Source organism: Phalacrocorax carbo, chromosome 3 (assembly GCF_963921805.1).
Source record: "Phalacrocorax carbo chromosome 3, bPhaCar2.1, whole genome shotgun sequence".
Taxonomy (NCBI): Eukaryota; Metazoa; Chordata; class Aves; order Suliformes; family Phalacrocoracidae; genus Phalacrocorax; species Phalacrocorax carbo.
Window position 1 is genome coordinate 31451655 of NC_087515.1, and position 20862 is coordinate 31472516.

The window sequence follows — 20862 nt, forward strand, 5'->3', positions numbered from 1 at the left end:
GTGGGCGTCCCCGGTTGCGCTCCCCCCCCACCCGGTGCGGTCGGTGTCCCCATCCCCGGGTGGCCGCATCCCCCCAGGTGGGGTGCGGGCAGCGGCGCGTCCCCCCCGCCCCCAGCTCCCCCGCCGGGCCCGGGGTGCCCCCGCGCAGCACCTTCCCTCGGCGATCGGCACTGGCTCCAGCACCCCCCCCACCCCGGCGCCTCCTCCTCTGCCTCCTCCTCCCCTCCCCTCCCCTGCATAGCATGCACAGCCCAGGACTCGCATCGCCGGCTCCGAGGCGGGCGGGCGAGACCCTCCTCCCCGCCTAGCCCCGCTCCCGCAGGCGCCCACCTCCCTCCCCCCCCAACCCCCTCCCGGCCCTTCGTCCCCTCCCCGCTCCCCAGCCGGACTTTTCCCACCCCTCCCGAGGATGAGGCGGCCGACGCGGCGGCTGGCGCTGTCTCTGCTGGGGGTGCTCTGGCTCGCCGCCCTCCTCCTCTTCTTCTTCGGCGCGAGGAAGAAGTTGGAGGCGGCGGGAGCCGAGGGGCGCACGGCGGAGGTAAGGAAGGGGCGGCTGCGCCCCAGCAAAACAAAGCGAGTGCTTCGTGTCGCTCGTGGGGGGACGGGTGACTCCTTCCCCCCCCCCCCCCCCCCGTGGGTCACCCGGCGTTTCTGAGCCCTCTCCCAAGCGGGAAGGGCTCGATCCTGTGTCCTGGCCGAAAGGCGAGGGGAGCAGTCGGAGAGCGTTTCGGTGGTGCGTGGTTGGGGCGCATCGGCTGGCAGAGCTGCGGGTACCAGCCCGGGTGAATTACTGGGGCTTTCGATTACTGGTTTTGTTTGAAGACAGGGCGAGGGTAGGAGTGTTGCCCCGTAAGCCTCGGCCCGGGTGGAAGAAGGGTGCGTTTGCAATCGCGTGTCCCTGCGTCGTGTTTGAGTCCCCGGAGTGGCAGCGCGGGAGAGATGCGAGGAGCATCCCAGTTGGACACAGGGAGTGAAACAGAGGAGTTTCGCTGCCCAAACGCTGCGAAAAGCAGGCAGCTGCGAGCAGCTTCCTTTCAGCAAGGTCCCGTGTCCTCTCCTCTCTAACTGCCGAGAGCGGCCTGAGTTTAGCCGAGGGTTAACTTTCCAAAGGTCACAGATTAGATGCTGCTCTTAGTTATGCTGCTGTAAATAGTGAATAAATAATCGGGGTTAGTGCTCAGGTCCTGAAAATCTGCTGAGATTAAGGGTCATTGCAGCAGAGGAAGGGTGCGAAGCCCTCAGCCCTTGCATCAGTGACACCGAACTGAGCGTTTAGCCCATGACTTACAGCAGCTATATGTGTTGGCCATGTCTTCACAGAGTCTCGTAGATGTGTCGCCTCTGCAACTGAATTAACGACCTGATTGGAAAAAAAAAAAAAGTCAGAACTCATAAAGCTTACTTTGATTTTTTTCATCCTGAGGAATTATTGGTTTTCCATGTTTTTTAAATTAAAATGATTGAGGAGGTTTTTTCAGGCTTTCAGAAATCTTTCAGTCCTGGCAGACGGGAACAAATCCATGCAATTTCAGGCCTCAAAATAAATAATTATATATACGTTTATTTATTTATTTTAGCAGAGGAAGGTAGTAAGTCACTGAAAACAGAGTTAGAAGACAAGCGCTTTCTTAACCGTAACTATGCTTTGGTGTCAATAGGTTCCTCTTGGAACTGCGTTCCTAAAAATTGCAAAACGAGACCTCCCCTTTTTGACGTGAGCTCCTGTATTCTTGAAATGAAGCTTGCTTCTCGCTTAACACTAACTGCAGCTGAATTGCTGCTTCATTTTGTGGCCCGTTCTGTTTCTCTGCTGCCATTCCAGGCTCCCCCCACCCTGAGGTGGGGAGTGCTGGTAGGGGCCAGGCTGGGTTCCCCCAGCTGGCGAAGTGAACTTCACCCTTCACACAGCATCAGGCCCTGAGTTTCGAAGCTGCAACTGCCAAGTTGCCATAACTCCAGCAATTTGACTGCTAAAACTGCCTCTCCTTCATTTCCTCTGAATTTTCCATCAAAACAGTTGCATCCCCTTGAGATCCATAGAGTGCAGTTTCTTTCTTTTTTTCGTTTTTTAATGCATTACATTTTTTTTGGCTTTGGAAACTGTTTTTGAGCAGTATGAATTATAAGCTTGTTGTGAGCGCAGAGGCGTGGTGTCACTTCAGTTAACCCCTCTGAACGGCTGCAGAGCTGACTTGGGTACCAGAGGCAGAGATGCTGCAGTCCAGAGAGGAGCCTGGCAGCATGCCCCATTCCCCTGGCCAGGGGGACTGGCTGCCAATGATGAAAACTTGAGCAGTTAGAGTTGTCCTCCCAAATTCCTTAGGAAACTGGAGGTAGTAGGTTGCTAATGGCAGTGCAAACTTTGTAGCACAGCTACGGTGGAGAAATGGAGCAAATCCACATCAGGTTTCCTGGCAGCATTTTCTGACGTGGGTTTTTTTTTAACCACCCCCCACCCCACACCCCCTTCTGCTTTCTTTCTGAGTCGAGCTTTAATTCTGCAGCCATATGCACACCATATATCATGCCTCATGTGGATTTAACCTTTAGACCCTTCTAGTTAGGCTCCAGCTGGTAATGCCTCCTCCTGCCCACGCCTGTCTCCCGGCAGGGCTCACAGCAATCGTCCGATGCCAGAAGGCCGTGGTGCCCAAGCTCAATGGCCAGCCATGGCACCTTGGTGGCTTGCCAAGGGCCAGTGGCAGAGCTGCTTCTCATGGAGGGCTTGTCCATCCATTGCTGCTATTTTGGTCTGCACCCTGCCTCACCCTTTACCCCAAATCCTGTGCCAGATCCGGTGCTCCGCTTCCTGAAGGAAGGCTTGCGATGTTTTTCCTGCAGCTGGAGAACCCTGTGTTGGGGTTGGCAAGGTTTCCAAGGAGTAGGTACTTGGAGTGAGGGCTCTGCCACGGTCTTTGAGTCCTGCCTACCCCCAAAACACGCTGCTGGCTTGGCCTCTCACAGCCCTGGCAGAAGCAGGCATTTGGGGCAGGTCTGGCAGCGGTACCTGAGCTTTCCTGAGCTACTTGTGCCTGAAGAGGTAGGCGCAGCCGGCTGTTGTAATTAACTTGGCTTCACCTCCTCTTTCTCCCCCCCCACCTTTTGCCTCTAATCCTGTCTTTGTGGATCTCATGGCTGCCCAGTGGTGGGCAGGCTCAAGGGCTCCCCTTCTTGCCAGCCCTTGCTCCCGTCAGTCCCTGTTGCCTCTTTTCCCTCCTCCTCCCTGCCGCTGGCGGTACATGCCCGGGCTGCCGGAGCAGGCTGAGGCTGGATTTTAGGGTGTGGGACTCCTTTGGGGCTGTGGGGTGTAGTAACCTTGCAGGGCTGGTGGCATGTAGAAGAACATAACTTGCTTCATTCAGGACTGTGAAGTTGCTCCAGGGACAAGCTCCCCTGTCCCTCTGGTGCTGTTATTGCTGCTGTTGCTTGGTGTTTGGTTTTTTTTTTCTTTTTCAAAGGGCAGATCAAGCCCTGTTAGCTCAATAAGCAAAACTTGTCCTTGCCCTTTTTCTGCCCTTTATAAAGTCCTATAAATTGGCTGAGAAGGGAGGGAGCCATAGCGGCATGCCTGCCTCTGCCAGGGTGCATTACCCGCATGGCCCGGCCGGGTGCCTGGTTAGCAGCTGGGGGCTCAGCCTGCAGTAAAGCAGAGTCTGATGGATGAGGGTGTAAGGACATGGGGCTGCTTGGGGTTACGGATCAGCTGGGACTCATGGATGCCTCCTGCCCTCTGTGCCTTTCGGCAAAGGGTTCTGAAATACTTTGCAAGCATTAATTAGTTCCAGCCTGTCTCACTGCCCGGGCAGTTTTCTGGCTGGATAAACTGGGACCCGGAGAGGTTAATTGAACTTTGTATCCTCCTGGCTCTTGTTGACTCCAGAGGAACAGGAGTCACTCAACCTTCTTGGCAAATCAGGCTGCTGTGACCCACCTGAAGTTGCACAGGGAGGTGGTTTGGGGCTTGGCATGTGCTTGGGTAATTTGGGCTCACGGCCTCGCGCTACCACCGAGCATCTCCCCTGCCTCCCTCTGATCTGGCCCTTTACTTTGGGCGGGGGGGGAACAACATATAAATTAATAACTTAATTACATTGAGCAATAATGAGAGGAACTGATACACAGGACTAATTACAAGCAAATTCCCAAACTGATTTGTGAGGAGTACGCATAGCTGGCTCTGCGGGGATGTTTCATGCGTGTGCTGGCTCCCCTGGCTCATTCTTGTGCCCTGTGCCGGGGATGCTAAGGAGGGAGAAAGAGAGGGGTAGGTGACAGCCCCTTGGTTGTCTCATCCCCTCCACCTGGTGAATCCATAGCAGGCCAGAGCGGGGAGCTGGCTGTATAGAAGAGCCCAGCTGCATTGAGAGGCTCTTGGGGGGCTCTGGTGCTCTGGGCCAGCAGTGCATGCAGGGGGGCAGGAAGACTTTGCTGTTGGGTTTGGAGCTTTTATTTCTCTTCATTCCTTCCTGCATGCCAGTTTGCTCCCTCTGAAATATGGCTGAAGCACAGCTGGCAGCCTCTGGAGGAAAAGTGGGTCCATTGCGGGCTGGATTGCGGGAGAAAAGCTATGGAGGAAAAGTTCATTTTATTAAAAAGAGTGACCTGATATACTTGTACTAGCATTCGCAATGCAACAGCTCTGAGTGTGTTCAAATGCAGCTGGGGGTGGCTCCTGGGAGATGATGAGATGCTCAGAACACTCACTGCCTGCTCAGAGTGCTCTGGGGTGCTCAGAACCCTGCAGGATCAGACCTCAATGCAAAGGGATGCTTGCCAGCTTTGCGCCTGTGTGCCTCGCACCAGCCTGAGCTTCCTTCTGCATCACTGCCATCTAGAAAGCCCCAGCACCTGGAGCTCAGCTGACAGTTTCCAGATATTAAATTCCTGTCAGTTTTATAACAGCAGAGCCACTTAACAGATTAAAATAACTGTGTATCCTGCAAAAATTCAGATCTTAACAATTAAGGGATTGAAGTGCCAAAGCTGACAGGAACAAAAAGACAGAACATTTAATAGCATGGATGCTTATGCTGGCTGGGGGCATGGGTAGGTCCAGGATAGGAGAGACGAGAAAACTTCTGTTGTGCTTTGCTGGTGAAATCCCACCCTGAAATCTTAAGAGCAAACCCAGGATTTCTAGGATGTCCAAAGCTTCAATGGTGTGGGAGATGGGGTGAAATCCAGTCGCTGTCTGCTGCTGGTGTATTAGTGATGGATGTGGAAATACAAAACAGAAAGCCATGCCCAAGCTGTCCTTGTCTGTGGGACCAGACGGGGCAGGTCTGGTGCATCAAAGGGTGCCATTTCTCAGGCACCTGCCTTCCTTCTGTTGGACTTGGGAAAGCGGTTTTCTCGGCACGGCCGCCTCCTTGTACAAACGCCTGCGTCCTTGTAGAGCAGGAGCAAGATGAGAAGTCCTGCCAAAGTCGGCACCCAGTCACCTTGGCTGCTAAACCAGCCACAGACAAACAGCCTGCCTCGTATGTCTCGTTTAATTAATCTAGTGACTACAGATCAGAGTGCTCTCCAAAATACCTGTGAAACACTAGGCAGTCAATGAAAAAACCCTGTTAACTTTTCACTGGTAATTGCAATGAATGAATTTTACTCCCATTACATTCCGGTAGAGCTCTGTGTTGCATCTGTGACTGATGGGGGCATAAATATTGATTGAGCAAGACCTGTTTGCTTTGCAAAACAGTGAGTGTCAAGATGTCCAGGTGTCTTTCCTAGCTTGGTGCTTAAAAAAAACAAATCAGGGAGAAAGGGAGAGGGTGCAAGGATTATGCTTCTTTGCTAGTAAGATGCTAAATATATTTCTATGCAGCTGATACATGTCTTGTTAACAAAAGGTGTTGAGTACCAGAAGAGGAAAATACTTTTTATTCTGCTCTGGAAGGGTAGAAAGAGCTGGAAAATCCCAGCTGCTGTGCTCCAAAGGGGTGTCAGAGGTGGTGATGCTCCCGGGGTAAGCTGGGCCCAGGAGCGTCATGGTCTCTCTTGTAACCTGCTTCTCCTGGCAAGGTCCCTGCAGAGCACCTACATGCTGCCAGTGGGATCGCTCCGGGCTGCAGCGTCTCGTGGTGGCTGGTGTAGCATGGCATGTCATGTTGGTGTCCCCTCGGTAGGTGACAGGGAAGGGCCCAAGCCCCTGCAGCTGGGTTGTCATGAGGGCTCAGCTCTGGCTCGCGGCCCTGAGCCCTTGGTGACACTTAGGGATGGGCCTGACAAAAGAAAATCCTGCTTTTGAGCAGGGAGGTCTCTGAAATCTGCTCTGTGTCTGGATGCCGAGGCGTCATAGACACAGCTCATATGTTGTGAAGTGTCTCCACTCGTGAGAAAGATGCTGACTATCAGGGAAGATGTTTTATCCTTTCACCACCTCAGATATGTACAAGGGTGGCTTATTTACTTGAAACCCCAGGCTGTTGTCTCCTCCTTGCTCTTCCTTTCTGCGATAAGAGAACATCATCCTCATTTATTTTGATGTGCCTGTGGCCCAGGGCCTGTCTTGGCTGGGCTTGCTACTTCTTGCTCTGCCGAGATATCTCTTGACCCTGGCTCTGCAGTGTGATCCATGCCTTTCTGTGGGCAGGGGGACTTGGCACATGGGATGGCTTCAGGGTAGGGCTACAAATGGCTGTGCCTGGGGAAGGCAGGTCTGTGGAGCATTTTATGGTACCAGGACTAGTTGTTCTTTCCTTCCTGAAGCTGAAAGGTTGGTTTTAGGCGTAGAGACTGGGGCAGAGCATGCTGGGTACACTGTGCCCGACTGTTGTGGTTTAGCAGGCACAAGCTGGGCAAGCACAGATGTGGGAAAGGGCAGTGCTCAGAGCAGCAGCCTTGCAAATAACATCATCTTATAAGCCCATATAAGTGCGGGTGTAGCATTATTGTCCCAGGCTGGTGAATTCCCGGGTAGCTGAATATGGGGGTTTGAGCTGAGTGTTTTTCTTGGATTCTCAGACACGCATATTCAGTGCGCTCAGCCTATGGGATGCCAGTTTGGTACTTCTGGGTGCTATAGTCTTTGCCAGTGGAAAAAGCAAGCTTGCAAGAAGCTGTGGAAAAGCAAAAGTAACCTACTGCAGCTGGGAGAAAGAAACACAGTTATAAGCATTCCCTTCCATGAGGGCAGCCCAGCATTTGGTGCAATAAAACCAATTACAGGGAATGTATCTGCAGAGAAAGCAAAAGTAGGATCTGTTTAAGAAAGACATTTGTGTGAAGGGGTAATTATATGTAGCCTAATGACAAAGGGTGCAGTGGATTGACTATTAATTGGAGTAGTCTGAGCAGGAGATTGCTGGTGTTAGCTGTGTGTTTTTTTGCTGGTTTCCTCCTGTTTAAAGAAGGAAGGGATGAGGAGCAGATGACCGGGGGGGTGGGGGTGTGGGGGGTGTGTGTTGCTCTCAATCCACTTTCCCATGCAATGACAAAGCCATTTTCCCCCCCTTTCCTTCATAGTGAAATGTTCAGATTTGGCCAGCGACACTTAGCACAGTTGCTTACTAAGCTGCAGTTAAATTGATTTCCCACCCTCTTTCCCCTTTTTGGTTCCAAAATCTCAGCAGGAGTCAGCATTATGGGAAGAGTGAGCCAAGGAGGAGATCTTGAGCCCCATCTTTTGCTCATCTAAATCAGCATTGCTCCACTCTTCCTGTGTATTACCATAGGAGCCCAGGAAGGTGGGCTGCCTAGATATAGGTTTTCCCGTATAGCCACTGCTCTGGTGGGGAGAGTGTCCCTAGGTTGGGCTGGATCAGTCTATAAGGTACCCTGGGAAGGCCCCCACTGTGGGATGGGTGTTGGGAGTCCGGGGTGGGCTGGGACTCTGGGTTCCCATGGCACTGGGGTGCTGGGAGGAGGAGGACGTGTCGTTGTTAACATATGCCTTCGGAGTATGATCAGTGGTGACAGGTTCGCCAGGAGTTCACCGCTTTGTTTATGGAGGCGGCATTAGTAGTACTAATAAATTGCCTTCAGTCTTTCTGTTTGGAAGCTCCTCATAAGCCTTAATTAACCCTTACTACAGCCCTGAGGGAGTGAGGGAGGTGCGGCGGTCCTTTGCGCGTCACGGAGAAGTGTTTTGGGAAGAGGCAGTGTGCCAGTTTCATTTCTCTGTGGGGTTTTTCTCCTTGCATGGGGACTGACCCCACAGACAGGACATGGAGGCATTGGCGGTGGCACCCACAGTGCTGTTGGGGTGGGCCTTGTGTCCCCTGCCAAACCCTGCCTTGCTGCACATAGGCAGAAATAAGTGATGAATTACTGCAAAGCAGCTTGAGCTCCGGCTTTGTGATATTATTTGGAGGAGCAAGTGAGCTAATGATTGCATCTCATCTCAGAAAGGACCACAGGAAGCGTGGTGCCAGGAGAGAATTGATTCAGAAGCAAAACAGGTTCATTTTCAGATCAAGCTGAGAGATCAGGGAAAGATAGATCATTATTTTATTTTTTATTATTTTATTTTTTTCTCCTCCATCTCAAGTGTGACTGAGGGTTTTAGCCTTTCCCCCTTCTTGGTTTTCTAGTGGAAATGCCAACAATAAACCTGATTGGAAAGTGATACAAGGAGAACAGGGCTCGTGTGGTGCAAAAACAAACGAGCTCTGAAATCACCGTCTATTGTCTAAATAAGGTTTGCAGAGCCAAGGAAATTGAGACGGATTATTCTTTCTTTCTTTCTTTTTTTTTTTTTTTTTGAAAGCACTGAAGTAATAAGTCCAAAGGATGTAATTTGGCCCAAGCAAGGAGAGCAAGGCTGCTTTGTCCTGGGTTTCTAAATAGCTTTGCCTGCATTTAGACACACACCATTGCCTCCTCAAGGACCACTGCCTGCATCCGCTGGTTACAAACACACCTCATAACACATTATGGAGGCATGCGGCTTGCAAATAAGATGCGAGTATGTTCAGTGGCGCAGGCCTCAGTTGCAGCCCCCCTGGGTCGGGGAGAGTTCGTGCACAGCTTTTATGTCTTGTGCATTGAATTTTTAGTTGTTTGTCATTAGATGAAACGGAGAAAAGATGGGAGGGAGGAGTTACAGGTGACAGTAGCTCATTTTCAATGGCTTGGGTCAGTTATTTTTATTAAACATTGATTTTCTAAATTATTTTTTTTAAAGAATTCTTCTGAGTCAGGGTAATCTTTTCTACTACCTGGTGAGATGATTTGAGGTCCTTCAGGATGGAATAAGGCTCTCTAATATCCTTTGAGATCTGCCTCAGGGATGTTTGGGATTGCAGCCCCTTACCCAGCCAAAATGCAGAACTTGGGGTCCAGTTGGGGAAGGTGGATGGTTTTGGCAGTGGGAAGATGGGGGGGTGGGTGGTGGCTGCTGGAGCTGGTGTTTGGGAGCCGAGCTGGGAGGGAAGCTGTCGTGTTGCACGGTCCTGCCTTCTGGCAAGAGTGGAGCTGGATGGGGAGGGAGCGGGGAAGAGCCGTGGCGTTTATAATTCCCGTTGCATTTTCCCGGCATGATAACACGGTGTAATTTGGAGAGAGAGAGACTCAAACATGCATTAACCAGCCATCTGCTCCTGTGACTGTGATCAAAACGGATGAAAATCCATATAACGCTCAGAGTTAAACTGTGTATGGCGTGTAGGCTGCATATGGTGTTCTCCTCGTGGTACTGCGAAACGCTTCATGAAGCACCCTCCCATCCTGCCCTCCCATCCCACAGGAAGATCTCTGGTTTAGATCTCTTAAAAAAAGAAAGAACCAACCACCGTTCAGTGCTTGGGGACGGGTGCTCAGCCCAGCAGTGTCCAAGTGGTCCGGTCTGCTGGTCGTGGCATGTGGAGGACCTGATTCTGGACTGGAGGAGATGATGAGCATTGCCTGGGGCCAGCCAGCACCAGCAATCCCTGCCCTCCTGCCATGGCATGGAGCAAAGGAGGGATAGATGGGTGGATGGAGAGCTTGCTGTAGGAGGGATGGTGCATGTCTTGGGAAGCTGTTAGCAGCGATTCTGCTGTGGGGTTGAAATTCTGGGAAGCAAGAAGGAAAATAATTTTGCCTTTTTTTTCTTGAGTTCTGACATTTTTTTTTACCATATAGTTAACTACCCAGAAGAATGCTGTTCTGGGTGTTTGAAGACCAGGATTGAGATTATAAAGTGGAGCGTACTGCCGTACCTATCACCACTTTAATTTAGCTCCTTGAAATAGATGTAGTTTGAATCCTTCCCAATGTAATGATGTACAAAAGTACCCATGCAGTGTGCTGGATGACCTCTGCTCCCTTTTCAAGCAACTTTTTTGTCTTATTCCTTACTGCTCCCTGCTGACCCCAGAGCACGCAGACTGTTGTGCTCAACGTTTGTGCAGCCAAGGGCTTCACGAGCAGTAATACTTGTATTTGCACGGCTCCTGGATAAATAAGGATGTATGTCCCCCTTGCAGAGGTGATGTGTGACGGGTTTGGTCAGCACTAGAAACGGTGAGAAGATCAAGCCTGCAAACAACCTGAAATCTGCTGAGACTTCAGCTGCTGCCGTCTTAGGAAGTGTCAGGTATTTGTGCAAAATTACCCTCTGCAAAGGCTCCTCAGTTTGCCTGATTTAGTGGCGTTCTTGGGGGGGCGAGGGGAAGTGAAATATCTGAGCCTGTTAGAGAGGTGGTCATCTGCCCAATTTGAAATCCCAGCCCCTAAGCTTGGAGAAGGAAGGATGTCTCAAACAGAGGTCACTGGGACATTTTTCAAATGAAATATCTGAAATTTTAAATTAGACTTGCAAGTGGCAAAAGAGAGAACTGGGTGATGAGATACAGATGTGCCTGCTCAGCAGGGACCTCCTGACACACCTGCACACTCAAGAAACATGATGTTTCCAAAATCAAATGTGAAACATAAATGCAATCTACCTTGCAAGGTAGGATCGAGCTCCAATAGGCATCTGAGTGCTGGCGAAGGTCATTCAGATGTCGTTCTTCACCAGAGACACCACATGCCTTGGGGAGGTGACGACACCTTCTCTTCTGGAGGCAACGTCAGTGAAGGAAAATCAGCTCCAGTTTGGCCTTTGCAAGCAGAAGCTCTGCTAGCATGCGTGGAGCCGGAGGAAAACCTGTTGGTACTCGAGGGTACAGGCTGCTGGGAGGTGAAGTGTGCTCGACCTTCCCCAATAGGCCCACTCGGTGTTCTGTAAAACAGGGTTTCTTTGCTCTCAGTGCTTTCTTGTATCCTTCAGAGATCAGGTCCCACTGCCAGTGTTGTGGCCAAATCCTGACTCTGTAAATGAAATGCAGCCCAGAAGTGCAGAACATCTTTGCTATTTAACCAAACCCTTGGACATCTGCTGTTTAACCAGAGTGTTGTACTTAGACCACAGTTGTAAAGCTGGGGCAGAAGCTGGTATGAAGGCGCTTGCTGTAGGTGCAGCTGGACTCAGGTCCAGCACAGGGGTTTGCCTGTGCAATAGCTCATTAAGTAAAGTGTAATTTGCACCTTTTAATCTCAGTGGTGCCTCTGTGTGGGCACCCGTATTTGGGATAAAAGCTTATTCTGCTTCAATTAATTTTATATCAGTATAAGATGAATAATTAAAGGTGTGAATGAAGGACCAGATAGTTATTTCCCTTTCCTCTGGTGCACAGGCTGCGCTGCGCTGAGATAACTAGGGAGGTGGGAGAACCCAGCAATGTGGGTGTTAGTCCAGCTAAAATCTGCCTGCACCATCTCACAGCCAAACAATTCCGAGTTTCAGTATGTAAATATCAACTGGGATCAACTAATTTTTGGTGCAGACGTCCTGGTATTAACACTGGTTTTGACATTAGCACCAGCTGAGTGTATGGCCCTGGCCAAGCTAGCATCTCTCTTTCTGAATGCAGGCTTCGGTCTAAGATGATGTCCCCATCACAGGAAAAGGTTCTTCCCCCAGAAGGTGGTGGAGCACTGGAACAGGCTCCCCAGGGAGGCAGTCATGGCGCCAAGCCTGATGATATTCCAGAAGCACTTGGACAACGCCCTCAGACACATGGTGTGAATTTGGGGTTGTCCTGTGCAGGGACAGGAGTTGGGCTCAATGATCCTTGTGGGTCCCTTCCAACTCAGGACATTCTGTGATTCTATGATCTTCAGGTAGAACTAGCAGCCGTTACTGTAGCCGAAAGGTAAAGCAGATGAATTCCCACTTTTTTCCTTATTTCCAGAAACTGTGTTTCAAGTCTGTAGGGCAGGAGTGGCTGTGCTTCACAGGCATTTTGTTACAGTAGGCTGCAATAGATAACTGGCCATTTCTGCATTGAAATAACAGGAAATTTTTTTTCTGAATTATATTAATCCAATAAAAAAAGTAAAAGTTTTTAAATGGAAAAGCTGGGGATCTTTTTCCTTTGAGAACAAACTAATGCTTGACCTGAAAAGTGTGTTATGTCTCTATTTCTAAGGCACAGCTAAATTCATGCCGTGCTCAGGATTTCTTTTCCTCCCCCAGTAATCCTTTCCCAGTGCATCAAACACAGGTACATGAGATTAATTTGCTGAAGGTCTTAATGTTTACTCCATGTTACAGGGACCCGGATTCTGCATGGGGCCAGCTTTGACTGAAGGAGGCTTTAAAGCCAACCAGTTTATCCCAGCATGTGCTTAAGGGCTTTTGCCGCATGGAAATTGGTTTCAAGAGAATGTTCTGGGAAGCCAATGCTTGCTTTTCTGTAAGTGGGGCTGATTTCAGGTGCCGTAAGGAGCTCGGTGAAGTTTGATAACCTGGCAGCGTGGTTTAGTGCCTTTCCTCGTGCTGCCTGGCTGTGCTCTTGCAAGGAGCCACAGCGTGATTACAAGGGCTGTTAAATGCCCTTAATATCCATGCTGTTAGAGAGCCCGTTACTCCTGCAGGCTCTGTCTGCTGCTGTTTGCAATAGCATTGCACTGATGATTAAATCAACGGTGCTTTTGAATAGCGTGTGAAGCCCCTCCAGCGAGGAGATTCACAGGCAGAGTTAAATCTCTCCCACTTGCCCACCTCCTTTTTTTTTTTTTTTTTTTCCTCTGTGTCTTAAGTGACGGTGCTGTTTAAGCAAACCAAACACAGAGGGAATGGTTCAGAGCCATGAAATGAAGTGGGAAACAAGCCCCTCACCAAGAGGTTAAGAGAACAGGGCACAGGCACAGTGAGGGTCAGGAGCCAGGAGGGTGAGTGGGACACATGTATGATGCAGCACTGCTGTACACACCACATGATGTTTCTCCTCATCGTCTTTTCAGACTTGGATGGGAAAAACAGCAAACTGAGTAAGATATGTAGATGTGAATATATACTGGTATATACTTGGTAGTGACGCAAATGGGGGAGTGGCACAGGGTGCTACGGTGGTGGTGTGGGGAGGCTTTTGGAACTGAAGCCAGCAGCTGCTTATTGTGAAAAGGCCCTGATCCACCCCAGGCTCTCTGGATGCTGGTGGGAGGCTGCTCCCAGTTGGTTTTTCCTCTGGGACTTGTCTGGTATCAGGTTTGGGGAGCATCTGTTCCCTGCCATGCCTATGCTGTTGTCCCAGCTTCTGGGTTTCCTTGGCTTGTGCTGGGACACAGCCATTTCCCCACCAAAGCCTTGTCCCTTGCATGCAGCCTCAGCTGCCCCAGAGGGGGCTTCAGCCTGCCAGGTATTTTAGAGAAAAGAGCCAAAAGCAGTTTCTTGGTACCCTGCTGCATTCTTTGGGCTATTCCCCATCCTGCTCAGTCCCCTGAGGCTGTCCTCTCTCTCCTCTGCCTGCTTCCCATTGCAAGTGGGTGGCTTGTTTCAGAGGTGTCCTGGTGCTTCCCATTTGGCCCCAAAAACGCGCTGCATCTGGCTGTAAAGACTCAGATTTAACTTGTGGGGCTGGGGGCTTTGAAAGGCCCATGGGTGTCTGGGAGAGGGGTGCTGAGCTGAACATCCTTGTCCATGGGAACATGCTGGGGGCTTTTCCAAGGCCGGTTTCCAGCAGTAGCCTCAGCAGCCCCTCTTTTCTGTGCCAGTATTGCCAGGGAGAAGGCTGACAGCTCCACAGATGACTTGTTTACATGGCTTGCTTTCACGGGGTCTCGGTGAGAAGAGTCCTGATGGGGTGGCCATTAACGAACCTGTCGGCTAATCACGCCCCCGTCGGTTTTGGTTAGAGAGAGCAGTGCGGCGGCAACGCCTGGCTGGGCTCTGGCAGGAGGCTTTGCTCAGGGTTTGCCGAGACTTCATTGATTTTTGAGCTTGTCAAGCTGTTCATTAGGAGAGGGAGAGCGAACTAGGTGCTTAGCAGAAATTGTCTGAGTCAATCCTGATGGAGCATGTTTCTCTGCTGCCTTGTTAGGGGGCAAAAAGGATCATCTCACCCAAATCTCCTTCTCTCCTAGAGTGTTTAGCCTCAAAACTCCCATCTTCCAGGGATGCCCAGCAGGATACCTGTCTGTCTGTCCCGGCATTGCTACGTCCTCCCATGTTTGCCACAATGAAAATGAAGCAAATTGTGCTGTTGGTGCTCTTGGTTTTCTGCTTTTGGATGGTTTTCTTCCCTGGCTCTCCCCCCTGTCCTGCCAGGTTCTTATGGCTGGGTCCCCATTGTGTGTTGGGCTCGATGCATCCCTTTTTCATGCAGCTTGTGCCAGAGCTGTACTGATGAAGGCAGTAAATCAGCTTGCCGGTGGTGTAGAGATAAATGATGGCTGTAATGTGAACTGAGGGGGAGCAGGAAGAAAAAAAAAAACAAAAACAAAAAACCCTGGGAAAAAAAGGAAAAAAAAAAAAAGACGGAAAAATATAGTGTACTCAACAACAGATGGGCTATGAAATGAAATGTCTAATTTGACCAAGGCCCCTCGGCCCAGCGGTGTGGGTCCTAGTGATGACTTGAGGTGCTGCAATGGGACCTGCTGGGGAAAGAAAAAGGGGTTTCCATGTAAGCATGCCATGCCCACCCAGCAGGTACCCCAAAAGGGCAGGAGAGCCGTGCTAGCAGCCCCCTTCCCCTCTCACTGGCTGACAGCAGCTAATGGATGGCAGAGCTAAGGATGAAAGCTGGTACTGAGGTATGGGACTAAATAGAGGGCACCAAATGGAGCTAAATCATAGGCCAATTTATAGCCTCGCCATCTACAGCTGCGGGGAAGGTTTGAGCTGAGATACTATTGTTTGAATGTCTCTGCAGCTCTTAAGGTTGCAACCTCTCCATTTGCTGCCTGCCTTAGCTGGATTTCTTTTTTTTTTTTTTCTTTCTTCAATTTTAAAGTGCTGCTGGCAGCCCCCAAGGCTGCAGCCTTACACTGATTTTGGCAAGTGGCAGCAGTTTCTGGGTCCCTGGGCTGCCCAGACCGTATCCCTCAGCCCTGGCCTGCTCTTTGGGGATGGGGAAGGGTGTTTGGAGCCGAGTTGGTGGCACCTCTACTGGTGGGTAATTATCCACTTGGAGCTGAACAGAGCCTGGCAGCTCCCCATGGGCTGCAAACCAGATGTCAGGTGGCAGTGATTTAAACCTCTGTCATCTGGAGACGAACTGGTGATAATGTTTCTCTTTTTATAGATGGGAACTTCGAGGCAAGGAAAGATTTAATGTGGGACGCTTTGTAAAATTAGCTACTTAGCTAAGTTTAGTGAAATCTTAGCCGATTTAACTAAAAGAAGGGGAAAAGCAGAAATCGGAGGGGAAAGTGAAGTGTTAGTAACACTGATGAAGTTATAACACTGGTTGGTAGTTCAGGAGCATGCCCCTGCCTTGAGTATGCTGCTGAGTTTTTGGCATCTCACTGGGATGGGTCATGGGCTGGAAGAAATTAAGGTGGATGATGGAAAGTTATCTGCAGGGAGAGAGAGGGGTTTCACTAGTGGATCTTGAGGTTGCCAGGCTTCTACAGGGTTGAGCAGTTGATGGTTGGCAGCAGGAGGATTTGACATCTGCATGGCCATCCTCAGCCACAGCTTCTATAAGAGGAGGAAAAAAAGTCTCATGACTTGGGATGGTCTCTTGCTAGCAAAAAATTGGGGGAAAGCATACATCATAAGGGAGTAATGTGTAGCTAACCAGTGTGGGGACATCTGCATCTTCCTGGTGGTGTTGGAGACAAGGTGTCTGGTGGGACAGTTTGGGAATGATTTGTTTTCTGAGGTTGGGTATGGAACAAAAACAATGCTGTTGTAGTCCCGTGACCTTGGAAGTGAAATGTGAGGAAGGAGAGATGAAGAAAAGCCTCTGTGGCTGGAGAAGGAGGCAAAAGAGGGTAAGGTGAAATTCAGTTCTGTGAGCATGGCTGTCAGCCAGGAGGCAGTTGTGAACTTCTGCTGTGCGCCTCGGGATCTGTCATGGCCGGGAGCACTTAGGAGCTATTTTTCCTACAGCAGAGCTACATCTTTCTGGAGATGTTAAGCTGCCAGAGACAAGACGGATCACTGCAGATGTACAAAGGGCTTGGGTATATGTTTTTCCCTTAATCCCAATTTACACTAGAGATAGCTGTTAAGTCCCATGGAAAATTTTTCCTGGTAGAGGATCTGGTGATGTGCTAGTGGCTTTCTGCCTTTTGGCTTTTCCCAGGGGCAGTCCCAGTGGACTATCCAAGGGATGTCAGTGTTACTGGCTGGCAGTGGTGAAGCTGCTCCCTGGGGTCACTGTCTCCTCCTCCTCTGCTGAGGGAAGCTGGGGAGCTGATGTCCCCTGTAGATCAGGAGGGACCAAAGACATGTTTTGGGGGACTGTGCGTGCCTGACCTGGCTCTTTTCCGCCCATCTATTTTCAGCTGTCAGTGCTGGCAGAGTCATTGCATCCAAGCGGTACCAATGAAATTGGAGTCAGGTGGGATGATGCCAGGGGAGGCTTGCATGGCAGTATCCCTGCCTGCAGAAGGGGGACCCCAGACCGGGACTTCAGGCTAACCCCAGAGCCTGCAAAGCTGGTTCGGTGAGCAATGCAGGGGTTTGCTGGGAATCCCCACCCCACTCTTGGGGCAAGAATTATTGCGGTGCTTTCAGGAAAGAGGTCTTGGAAAAAATATCCTTGTGGAGGCAGAAATCTGAACAATCTCTCAGTTTGAAAGCTGCTCTGATAAACTTTTGTTTTAAGAAGAGAGGAACAGGCCAGGTGGTCTTTTTGCTTCCTCCAAAAAAACCCCACCCCCACCCCCTGCCATTAACACAGCGGGTAGGGTGGGGAAGAAATATTTCTTTTTCATTTGTGTTCATTAAATATTTTATCAAGAAATGTACACCTTGGCCTGCCCAAAAGCACTCAGTTTCAGTTAATGAATTTATTTCTCCCATCTGGAAACCCTCCACTGACAGCAGGGCAGACCCTGGCACTGCCAGTTTCTTGGGCTCCCTGGGGATGAGCCTGGGCAGGGTCTTCCCATCAGCAGTGTTGTTTTGTGGGTGCGGCAGTCGCTCTCAAAAGGACAGGGATGCTGGTGGATGATGGCACACCGTTTCAGTCCAATAGCTCCCATGCTGGGCATGGGGCTCGGTGTCCCATCCTAACCTCAACCTTGGTTTCCCCCGCTGTTGGGATCGCGGCGTGGTTGGGGCAGCTCTCACAAGTATCGCTCTTTTAAGTTTGTGGGTAATAACGAGCTGCAGTGTGAAATAGCAGTTTCTTTTAAAGCAGTCTTCTCTACAAAAGTCCCCTTGAATTTAATGAAGACTTAGGAAAGTTGTTCCTGAAATTTTTATGCCAGTATATAGATATCCATAAAAGAGCCCTCCCCTAAATGGAACAGAAAGGAAACCATTCATTTTAGCATCTGTGCGTTTATGGATTGATTTTTACAGGATCCTATTAGTTTCACTGCTGGTAAATGGCACAAGGACTCTATTTCAAAACAGACAATGTTGAGGTATAGAGGTGGGCATTAAATATCATCCTACCTGTTGCTGTTTAGCTATAGTTCCTGCTTGTGTCTGAGCAGAATATAATTGCAGAGACCAGGAATGCCAAGTTGATCTCCTTCCAGCTCTTTGCTTAATAAAAATCATTAAGAACCAGAATAACATAAGAGGCTGGCATTACACTGTTTCAACAGCCCATTAAATAGATCTGATAATTTTTGTGCAATGCTGTCTTAAAAGCAAAGAAATATTCTCATGTTGCTGTTACTTGGTGCCCACTTTTGAGAAAGCAATGATTTATAAACCTCTTCCTAAATGAACAAGTTACATACAATAAATAAAAACCACTATAAACCGCAGACTGCTACTCCTCCCCATAATGCAGATGATTTTTGGTTGGGTTTTTTTTTTGCCCCCACCCCACCAGGTGGAGGACGGAGCATCCTCTCCCTGCCCAGAGGGCTGCTGCCAGCCCGGCTCTAGCCTAACTACAGCTGGCACGGTGACGTGATGCAGCGGCCGTTTACACTTTACCTTCGCGTGGCATTCGAGCCGCTGACAGCCAGATGGTTTCATAAACAGCCATGTCTCCTTGGGCTGAGGATAGCTCACCTTCCCATGTCATTGCCAGTCTCTCTCACATTATTAGGAATTAAATTATGCTATTAATGTAATTTCAATTTTTTCCCCCTCCCGATTTAAGCTCGCTGCTTTGTGCATTTTGCTCAGTTTTGGCAGTACAGTGCTTTGAATTTTTTTTTTGATAGGCAGTTTTACTTTTCAGTTTCAATTCCAGCTACATTTGGTTTGCAGGGTGTGGGGACTTTGCAATTAAAACCAAAGCCGCACATGTCGAAGTGAGACAGGAAAAGCAACAGGCTAACTCCTTCAGTATTACTAGGTTTTCTAAGCCTGGGGAAGAGTGGGCAAATTTGGTGGTTCAGATTGAATATGGCTACCCCACGAACTGAGGGGATGCTTTAGAGGGAACTTGCAGTGGTTGGAGTGCCTTCAGGTGCAAAGTGGCATCCTGATGCTTCGCACACCCCCAGAGGGGACCAACTGATGTCACCTGGTATTGCCGCCTCTTCCCCGCAGTCCTGCTGCAAATGCAGTGCATTATGGATGTCTTGAAGGGGACGTTGGTAGCGCTGGCAGCTCTGGTAAGGATGCAGAGCCCGTTCTGTGCAACGTGCATTGCTCACGACCGAGGAAGACACAAGCATGTTCATAAAATGTTTGTGAACCATTAACCACAACCCTGTTATTCACTGCTTGAATTCGTCCCTGATGCTTGGGCTGTGCCTTTTGTTGCCCAGCAGCCCAAGGCCACACACTTCTCTCTTCCATCCCTGTAAAGCTGATGCTGAGATAAATTCAAAGAGGGTGGCCTGACAAATATTGGGGATATTTTGGATTTGTTTCAGTTAGTTTGGTGTAGCAATTTAATCCTCCTCTCTGCAACTTCTAGCAGCACTGGCAGAGAAGAGGAGGCACCCAGGGCTAGAGACGGAGAGGAATGTGGCGCAGTGGGCGGGGGACACTGCTTAGCCATGGGCGTGTTAGTCTCCTGCTTAGGAAAAGTGAATCTGTGATGCTTTATCAGACTGTTTAGAAAAGGCAAAATAATATGGAGCTCATATACATATATGTATGGTTTCCTATATATAGGTTTTATGTAGCTGAGAGGAAGGGGGTTGTTGCAGAGATCAGCGGTGTAGCCTCAGACGCTGCGTGTTATTTAGGGAGCTGATGATGCTGGTTTTCAGCCTCCTGATCACAGACACAGAAATGTGTCTTAAAGTATTTCACCTCTGTGGACTACCCAGGTTGCCCAGCATCAAGGCTGACCTCGTTAGAGCAGAGACTCTGAGGATGTCACTCCATAAAGAGGAAAGGACCTTTTCTGGGGGGGTTGGTAGAAGAAGGGAGAGGGACATTAATGAAAGAGCTTGGCTCTGAACTTATCACCTCCCTGGGATATCCTCCCTAGCTATCCTCTTACCTTACTGCTCGCCTCCTTTATCCACTGTATCTTGCAGGCTGTGGAAGGAGAGAGCCATCGGGATGGACAGTGGTGCCCGACGGACGGCCCTGCTGTTCCCCCAGCCACAGCAGGTGCCTGCCAGCACAGCCTCCCACAAGTTTTTCTTGCTTTAATATTGGGGAATAATTTCTGGGAGTGGAGGACTACGTGGCTCTCTTCCTGGGCAGCCTCAGGCTTCCCTGCTGGTCTGAGGAGCTCCTCTACTCTGCCTAGGGATCTGTAAAAGGCTTGATAAGCGAGATCAGTACTGAGCTCTCAAAAGCCATGCAGATGCTTCGAGCTTGCTCTTTTTGCCTTGTGTAATTTATGAGTGCAGCAGAGGATGGGAGCTGCATTTGGGCTGGGTTAGTGCCAGGGCACCTTTAAATTGCAGGGCTTGACTCCTGGCAGTAACATCTGTAGCCTAAATTTCAGCCTGTCCCAAGATCTTCGAGTATATTTGGAGCTGGGATTTTTTTTTCAATTTTTTTTTTTTTAGCTTGAATTGGACTGTACTGGAAGAGCTGCCACATATACCTGCAGCTCTGGGAGAGCCCAGCCGTTGGGCTAACGGCTTATAGATCATTCCCAGTGGGTTTACATCCCACAGAGAGTTTCTGAGCCAATGTTGGGAAAAGCAGTTATTGTTTCTGCATTTTAGCTGCCCCATCAGGATGTGGAGAAGGGATGGGGCGCCCTCGGTGAGGCTGTGCTATACTCTGGGGGTATGGGGCAGTGGCTGAGGGAGCTCCCCATGCCAGTCCCACTGCTCCCCACTTCCCAACAGGGGGAAATATGGCCTGGGAGCATGGCAAAAGCTTGCTTTGCCACCTGCTTCACTCACTCCAAGAGTTAAAAGCAGCTTGGTGGCTCCCCATGTAAGGCTGCAATGAAAAATATGCTTAAAGCAGGGCTAAAATACCTTTTCTTTTGCCCTTTAATTATTTAATTTATTTTCTATATTTAACACAGTTGTTCTTCGTGAGTCAACTGAATTTTTCTGTAATATTTTTTGCTCAAATATTTATCTGTGTTGGCGGAGGGAACA

At 49.7% G+C, this 20862-nt stretch overlaps 1 protein-coding gene across 1 annotated transcript in view; it reads left to right on the forward strand.

The window, feature by feature from the left end:
* The first annotated feature begins 247 nt into the window (after positions 1-247).
* The window catches only part of GALNT14 (polypeptide N-acetylgalactosaminyltransferase 14), a 105143-nt gene continuing 84528 nt past the window's right edge, over positions 248-20862 (forward strand). The window contains exon 1 of the mRNA XM_064446410.1: positions 248-538. Coding sequence (XP_064302480.1) covers positions 410-538 — 129 coding nt within the window. The 5' untranslated portion in view covers positions 248-409. The remainder of the gene's footprint in view (positions 539-20862) is intronic.